At 40.5% G+C, this 8820-nt stretch overlaps 1 protein-coding gene across 1 annotated transcript; it reads right to left on the bottom strand.

The window, feature by feature from the left end:
* Nucleotides 1–4392: 4392 nt before the first annotated feature.
* Nucleotides 4393–8673, bottom strand: pde6gb (phosphodiesterase 6G, cGMP-specific, rod, gamma, paralog b). Its single transcript, XM_080788516.1, has 4 exons — nucleotides 8329–8673; nucleotides 6211–6428; nucleotides 6048–6088; nucleotides 4393–5216 (listed from the first exon to the last, which is right to left on the bottom strand). The coding sequence occupies exons 2-4, from the start codon at nucleotides 6378–6380 to the stop codon at nucleotides 5140–5142; spliced, it is 288 nt and encodes a 95-aa protein (XP_080644642.1). The 5' UTR covers nucleotides 6381–6428; nucleotides 8329–8673; the 3' UTR covers nucleotides 4393–5139.
* Between the last annotated feature and the right edge of the window lie 147 nt (nucleotides 8674–8820).

Raw genomic sequence — 8820 nt, 5'->3', positions numbered from 1 at the left:
GTCTAAGGTTTAAATGGACAGGTATCAGTCAAAAGGGAGACATCGAAGTGGAAGGATGGATTGGGAGGATCAACATATGGAATGTCAGAACAGGTCAGATCCATATATGGAAAGGGTTTGAGGTGAGATGTAGAGTTGCTGGCCAATATTGATGACATCAGTGATCTCCATATGGGCTTAATATTGATGACATCACGATGCATGACCGTATAAGGGGGCATTCCCCATATATGGGTTTAATATTGATGAGGGATAGTAAGTGACTGACTGACGGGAAATGCACAATTTCATAGTTAACTGCGACCTATGGTCGCAAAAGAAATATACATTAAATTCTATACACACACACAACTAAGTAGGCTCTCATTTAAATGTTTGATGATATGCAGTTTTTCTAGTGAAAGTACTGTGACCTCCGTTTTGCGAAGGTCATGTCAGGATGTGTGCAATGGGACTAGGGAACCTTACCTTGAAGAAGTGAGAAGACATGGTTGGAAGTCATTCAGGCAAGTAAGTAGCCTTGCTGAGCCATGAGGCCCATAGGGCAGGAGCCTATCTCCTGTTTCTGTAGCGTGAGGCAGCTTGATAGTACACCCCCTGGACATGACGCTAGTATGTCGCAGGGACTTACCCCCAATCCAACCCTTGATGCTGAGTGTCAAGCAGGGAGGCATTGGGTCCCATTTTTAGAGTCTTTGGTATGACCCGGCCCGGGGTTTGAACCCCGACCTCCCAGTCTCAGGGCCACTGAGCTGGCAATGCCAAATGTATTTGTATATTATGACACAATGCCAATTGAAAGTGCCTTAATACCTGTCCTGCGATAAAACAGACAAAGATTCTGCAAAGAAATGTATATAAACAGGCAAAGGCAAACATATCATCACTGTTTTTGCACTGATGGACACAGATCGTCATTCTTATGCATGTGTAACCGGGTGCTGGCAAGGAATTTTAGTTATAGTAAATGACTACGCCACCTTGATTTATCAAATTAATTAATGCATATTAAGTAAATCGGGTTCCCCACACAAACAAGTTCAATACAAGGGCTTGAGACAAGTTCCCTCAAACACAGGGAGTTGTTTTATTAAACTTATGATATAAAACACTTTATATTTATTTCCCAATTAAAAGTATATGCAGTGCAATTAACAAATATTACAAAAGCCAACTTTCAACTATGTCACAATATATTCAGTGTTGGGGAGGAAACAATACAAAAACATAAGAGAAATGGCTCAAACAATAAAACAAAATCAGCAGTAGTGAAATAACTAAGGAATGGAGGACAACATTGTTTAGTCACTTTACACAAACAAAGATAAACCATTAATTGACAAATAGATTGATTTAGAGCCTAAATCAATCTATTTGTCAATTAATGGTGACAAATAGCCAAAATTTATAGCCTAAATTTTAGGCTATACCTTGGAGTGGTTGTGTTCTCACACCATCTCCCTCCCGCACATAGCTCGTCGCTTCGGGACTCAAGACACACACATGCCCTTAGCCTGGATAGTAACAAAATGATGATTAAAATACTACTCAAGTACAATGATAATAATAATGAACGTTGCCTCATGGAGCCGGCAGGGCCTACCATAATGTACAGCTCACAGTCTTCTTCCTCCACCGTCTCTCTCAGCCCGTTGGAGGCTTCCAGGGGATAAACAGCATTATCACGTGGTACCGATTTCAGCTTGGAGCGTTGTATTTAGTTGAGTCTTCTTGTGGCACCACCCTGTAGACACAGCCTCTTTGCTTAGGGAGGCTGACGACCTGACGTAGATTAGGGACACCTTTCACAGAGCTGGCACCATCGATTGATTGTCTGCCCCATGCCTGGCCAATAACACCTCTGCCTGATTAATTCTGTGGTTTGCCCTGTGCCCTGCTGACCATGGTTATGGTGTCTCTGGAAGTAGAAGCTGGTACACCTTACCCCCTCCATCTGGCATTCTGTACACCCTGTACAGCAGCCCGCCCTCCAGAGTGCTTCAGGAGACCCCGGGTTTCAGGAGGGAGGCCTTGCTTCTCCATGCGCCCAGGCTTCCGTTGTTGCTGCCAGAAGGTTAGGAGAGCACCTATGGAGGAATCAGCAGCTTGTAGGGCAGCCAGGTCAACTTTTGATCGTTCTAGAAAGGCAGAATTGTACCACTGCCAAGACGCCTGTGGGTTGGTAACCCCTTGGCTGCTGGCTCACTGGAGCAACCCGAGTGCTACGACACATCCTGGTGAGGTGACCTAGGTCTACGACAATGCCAGCGTATGACACAGGATCCGCAAAGTGTGGCTGGAAGTGTCTGAGAAGGTGTAGAGGCTGACTGTAGCGCTAGTAGGACTGCTTATCTGCTCTTGCTGCTGTTTTAACATGTTTTTGAGCTCTGCCATCTCCTTTTCAGCCAGCGGCTGCTCCTTTTCAGCCTGCAGTTCCCGCACCAACTCTCTCAGGTGCTGGAGTTCATTCACCATGGCCAATAGTCACCTCTGATGTCACTCTGGGAACTCGAGTCAGCTGGTCCCACGGAGCACCAACTGCTGTTTTGTTAAACTTAAAACTGAGCCATTTAAAAACTTAAGAGCCATTTCAATAATCAAATAATAAATAATAATAATCAAAACTTGTCTCAAGTGGCCTCATTGTCCTGCCTGACTACACCAGAATGTAACCGGGTGCTGTCAAGGAATTTTAGTTGTAGTAAATGACTACGCCACCTTGATTTATCAAGGAAATTATATTATGAAGTAATTAAAAGTATATGCAGTGCAATATAACATATTACAAAAGCCAACTTTCAAATGTCACAATATAATGGGAAACCATACAAAAACATAACAGAAGAAATGGCTCAAACAATAAAAACAAACAATAAAACTCAGGCTAAACAAAACAGCAGCGGTGAAATAACTAAGGAATGGAGGACAACATTGTTTAGTCACTTTACACAAACCAAGAAACCATTAATTGACAATAAATGGATTGATTTAGGCTATACCTTGGAGTGGTTGTGTTCTCACACCATCTCCCTCTCGATACATAGCTCGTCGCTTCAGCACATGCCCTTAGCCTGGATAGTAACAAAATAATGATCTACTAAGTAAAATGATAATGAAACAATGTCTGTGCACTATGTTACTCAGTACACCCAGTAAGGGAAAAGCTAAAAACACAAAACCAATAAGACCCATGGTCAGAAGAGCCACAGCCAGGCCAGCATCACTCAACAGCCATGTTTGATAGACTGACTGCAGGGCCTTTTATACTCAACCTGATTGGCAATGAGGAAGTGACCACTGAGTCTCAAGTGCTCAACTCTAGCTGCCTGGCTACACATGCAACGACAAATTATTTTTCAGACATAAAAGCCTTGTACCACTCTGCTGGTATACCATCGCTTCCTGGTGTTTTATTGTTCTTAAGCCTGCCTGTTGCTTCTTCCAATTAGTAGAGTACTAAGTAGGCCGGGCACAGGTCTAGTTTAGATCAAATCATGATGGAGAAGTGACATACTGTATACTGCATGGCCACTTTGATATGTACACCTCTATTCTCTATTAGAAATCAAATGTAATGCTAATTACAGGTACTCTACGAACCACTTGCCTTACATGCAATTATATAGGCCTATATACTTATTTGTCCAATGAACAACATTATGAGAAAAATCAAGCACAGATTTTTTTATGCTTTATTGTTTTCCATCTCAGGCTGTAGAGAGGACAAATCTCCATTACACGTATTTGCTACCATGTGTGTCCCTCTGTAACCTCTTACTACCATCCTTCACCTTCAAATGCAAGATTGAAGTTTGAAGAACCTAAAGTTAAAACAACCATATACCGGTAATCTTCTGTGTACAGGAAAAATAAAAAACGGATCCAAAACAAAACAATATGATTTCTTAATCATTTCACCAAAAACATTTATAACAATCTATGACTGATATAAAAATAACACTGCCTGTCAGTTATGTAACATAAGAGGATTACATAGAATTACATTGGATTAAACGGCCTGACTTAGGCCAATTGAATTTACCTATAACTTACTCCTGAGGAATGTTTTTCTTGGACTAAGTCACAAAACCATGTGACTTAGGCCAAAACAATGGCCTATTTTGGCCTAAGTCACACTCTTGAGGTCCCTTTAATAAATGGGGTGGGATCAGCATGATCCTTTTCAATTAGGACTTTGGCACTTTTACCTATCTATAATCATAATAGATCATAAATATTAATATTGATAAAAGTTTATATTACTAAATAAAAAGTTGGTATGACTGAACAATATGGCGTAAAAATGACATGATACACAAGTGTTGTCAGTATGGGCATTTTAGTCAAATTGATTAAATACAACACAGTAGGCCTACATACATATATAGGTACAGCAGCAACCTGATGCCAGATATTCACATGTAGACTGGAAATGTGCTTTTTTCTAAAAAAAAAAGGTGCAAGGCCAGACTACCAGTGGATCAAACATTTATAAGCCTCTATCCCTGAGAATACAAGATACCTGAATCCATATTTGATCTAATAAATCATATACGAGACAAATTTGGTAAAGAAGAATGATGTTAGATTATAGAAACAGGAAAATATGGGGAACGATAGGCATAGGCTGAGGAGTGACTGACATTGTCTTCATTGTTTGCACTGTCTGAAGGTACATTATTTTTACTTAAGTAAAAGTATCAATACGGCAAAGTTTGTAGATCGGCTATTTTCAAATGGTATGGTATATGGTATGTTTTTAACAACAATCAAAATCTACAAAGTAACTAGTAGTAACTAATGTTACTACTAGTAACATTAGTTACTAGTAGTAACATTAGTAACATTAGTGGAGTAAAAGAAGAGATGTAGTGAGATGTAGTGAAGTAGAAGTAAAAGTACTGAAAATCGGAAATACTCCACTAAAATACAAAATAATACCTCAAAATACCGTAATAAAGTACAGTACTTGAGTAAAAGTATTAAAACAGGTACTTTACACCACTGGTGGTGTCCTATGTGTGCTGACATCAGATTGTAAGTGTGTTTGACGGAGTCCCTGGTGAACCCAGATGACATGGCCTGGGGCAGGTGCTTTCTCGAAGGGCATGGAAGTGGTGAAGCGAAGTGAAGGAAGGCTCAGATGATACCATACTTGGCCAACTCGTTCAGCTCCAGGTGATTGAATGCCTCCCAGGGGCAAATAACAGTGATGTCTGCAGAGAAAAAATAAAATAAAAAGTAGATTTAGTTGTCAGTCAGCAGGTCTCAGTAGATCACAGCAATGTATTAAAGGTGTTCAAACAGTTGGGTTAGGGTAAGGAACTGTAATGTGGATATTGTGTTGTGTATAAGGGTTTACATGACTTTTTCCCCCTTTTCTCATCTCCTTTGTTCTTTTTTTCCCTTCTTTACATATCCTTTATTTCTTTTAAAGATTTTATTTCACTATTTGCACTGCCATTTGTGTGTGTGTGTGTGTGTGTGTGTGTGTGTGTGTGTGTGTGGGGGGGGGGGTTATGTGAACAATTGTTGTATAAATACTTTTGTCAAATAAGAAAATTAATAAAAGTTTTTATATAAAAGAGTTGGAACAACAGATGTTCAGGAGGCGGAGGAACACACCTTGACCCGACCCTTCACGCCACTCTCCGCCCTCCACACCAACCTACCTGACCCTATTTATACCAGCCCAAAACCACCCAGAATCCTTTATGCTTTTCGTATCCCTCCTCCACCCCCGTCACCACCTCAGCCGCATCCCCTATACCGCTCCATCCCCTTGTTTCGTCCCTCGCTCTGCCTCTCTATCTCTCTCCCTCTCTCCTTCTCCCCTTCCTTCCACAGGTACCTGCAGGGGGATGAGTCTATGCGTGCCCAAAGACTCCAGGGTCGGCGACCCCCCCGGAACCTATACGCCCCCACCTTTACATTCATTCATTTTTGTCAATAAATCCCTTAAACTTTCTCAATGGTGTGTTCATTCCGACTAGTGAACATATATATATATTTTTTTAGAAGAAAAAAAGCATAAACAGCACACTCACCTGTGCCCAAGCCCTCCATTCCTGGGATATCATCACCAAAGCTAAGAAATACATAAAATAAAGAATTAATTACCATTACCCAGACAGATAACCAAATTAATGTGACGAGTCTGACCTTCTGAACAAAGCGACAAAAGAATGTACAGGTATTAATTAGTCTTACCCAGAGACTCCTTTCTTTGGCGGCTTGCTTTTGAACTGACGGGTCTGCCTCTGCTTGAACTTGGCTGGTATCTTGCGTGGGGTAGCAGGGCCTCCGGATATTTTGGTGGCCATGTTGCTGTCCCTTCTCCTCTGTGTTCCTACTTCTTCTCCCTTATCCTCCTCTGCCATTTTGAATTGTTAATGTCCTGTGGGCTCCGGAGTCGTCGGCAATAATATCTTTTTCATTTGGCAAAGAGAGAGAGAGAGAGAGAGAGAGAGAGAGAGAGAGAGAGAGAGAGAGAGAGAGAGAGAGAGAGATAAACAATGAATTCATTATTAATTAATTCATTCATCCATTCATTCTGAATTAAAGAGATATATCACTTTGGAGGGGGGAAAAGGGTAATTGTATCGTCTACTACTCTACTCAGACTTTTGTGAACGCCTTGGACAGTTTTTAAGTTGCTCAATTCAGATTTAGATATTTGATATTCCTAATTTTACCAGACACGCCCCCTTCATATACAAACCCATTGTAACTTCAAACTCCATTTTAACCATGTTAGATTAAAGGTTAAAAACTAAAACATGATCATCAGGTACTATGATTATACTAGGAGGAAGATTTCTTTCAAAAAAGTGTGCAGAAAGTGTTAAAATTATGTTTTTATGTGGCCACACCCACCAGTTCATTAAGTATGCCTGGTTTTCACTTAGCACCACCCACCTGAAATTAAGCCTCGCCCATAGCTGTTGTAATGTGGGAGGGGTTAGGGTTATGATGACACTAAAATGGTGTTATTTCAATTGGGCCTTTTGACTCAAAGGCTTTAGGGAAGACATATTTGAATATTATAACCACACCTGGGGGTCTATTAGAGTAATGTTAACTCCATAGACACATACAAAACAGAGTACAAAACATGGCACTCCATCTTTAAAAAGGCAAAGCTTATCATTGCTATAGAGTGTTTCTTCAATAACAGGGGTCTCTGTCTCTCCAGCTCTCTAATAAACAGAAATACATTTTCAGGTGGGTTGCCTTGGCAACAATCAGGAGAGAGTAGCAATTTACCCACTTCAGTTTCTTAGTGTTCCGGTGCTAAATTTGTCAGCTCAGTTCTTTGTGTCATCACTTCCAATTTCACTTATTTATCCTGCATCCTGTATGTATTCTCTGTCCTGATTGGATAAAGTCTGTATCTGAATAAATGTTCTGCTTACTAAAGAGCTGGAGAGACAGGTAGATACCCCTGTTTTAACACTTATTTTAACTAAATAAAATAACTTTAATTTGAGGTATGCAGCCTCTTTCACCTACTGTATGTCTGACAGACAGTACAGGTTTAAATCCTCTTACTGTTATGAGTGTTAGGCAGGATTTACTTTCATATTTTAGATTTAATACGTCAGATGGATTGCCTTGGACAGTGTTCCTTGAGGATGACCCAATTTCCGTAATCCCTTTCTCTAATAAATCCACCCCGCCCTCCCCAACACACATACCCTCTCTGTATCAAGGTTAATCTTGTTGGGAAAAGACAGTAGATATGCTGACTATGCAGTATGCACTGCCTGCGAGTCTAACTGATCAATCCTCTCACCTTGCCCTCTTTACAATGAATTCATGAACATAGAAATGGACCAAGTGTTTGGGGATTCATGCAAGGAATGAGTCATAACCAAATGGGTGGTCAAACTACAACAATAGCTTACTTTGTACTGGAGATCATTCTAATAAAAAGCAGTTTTGTTTATAATAGAATCACACTTCATACACTTATATAAAGTATACAGCATTTTAAGCTAATTTAAATGGAATATTCTCCTGATTGTGCAATAACAGCACAACTGTAATTATTGTCTTTCCAAAAGTAGTTGAGATCAATACTTCATCAATCATCAAAGAAGATGTGAGTCAATTACAAGAGTAGCCGTACCGTGCACTACTAGCAATTGGTTATTGTCCACACCTGGTAGTCAGTGCAATTCTATTGAATTCCTTGCTTGCAACTATGTCAAATCCCCAGTCCTCAGTGTACAAATCCACCCCCTTCGTTTAATTACTTGCACACACTCAGTGTTAAATGACCACTGAGCATGGTGAATGCAGTGTATGGTTGGTAAATGTACTCACCAGCTGTCTAGCTGAAGAATGTATACGAGAGTGGAGAGTGGAGAGAGTGGAGGCTCTCCAGCAGATGTGCGGGCGACATACTAGAAGCAGGGTTAAGCCTTTATATGGCTCTGCAGATTATGGATGGATGCACCGCCTACCAAGTCTGATCCACCTGTAGAATAGCCTCGCTGCCTCGGAAACCCAGACGTTTTATTTCCTGGAAGACCTGTAGAACAACACAAGCTTATTAGTTAGGGGATATTCATAAAACCTGGGAATACATTTCTTACCAAGAATTTTCTTCACCAATGTGTTTGTAAAGGTGTCTACTAACATATCCCACATTGGTTTATATTCAACCACCCTAGGGGAATTTTTGACAGCTGCTGAAAGTTGGGGTACCATATACAACCATTATAAGGCAAAATGTTCTAAATTTCATTATGCTTTAAGTAACATGTCACGTGTCAAACTAGGAGGTTTTCATCATTCTGAATCCATTCCAAGCAT

The sequence above is a fragment of the Protomyctophum bolini genome (assembly GCF_963924005.1).
Source record: "Protomyctophum bolini genome assembly, chromosome: 18".
Lineage (NCBI taxonomy): Eukaryota > Metazoa > Chordata > Actinopteri > Myctophiformes > Myctophidae > Protomyctophum > Protomyctophum bolini.
The sequence above is the reverse complement of the archived record's forward strand: the minus strand, read 5'-3'. Positions and strand labels throughout refer to the sequence as shown.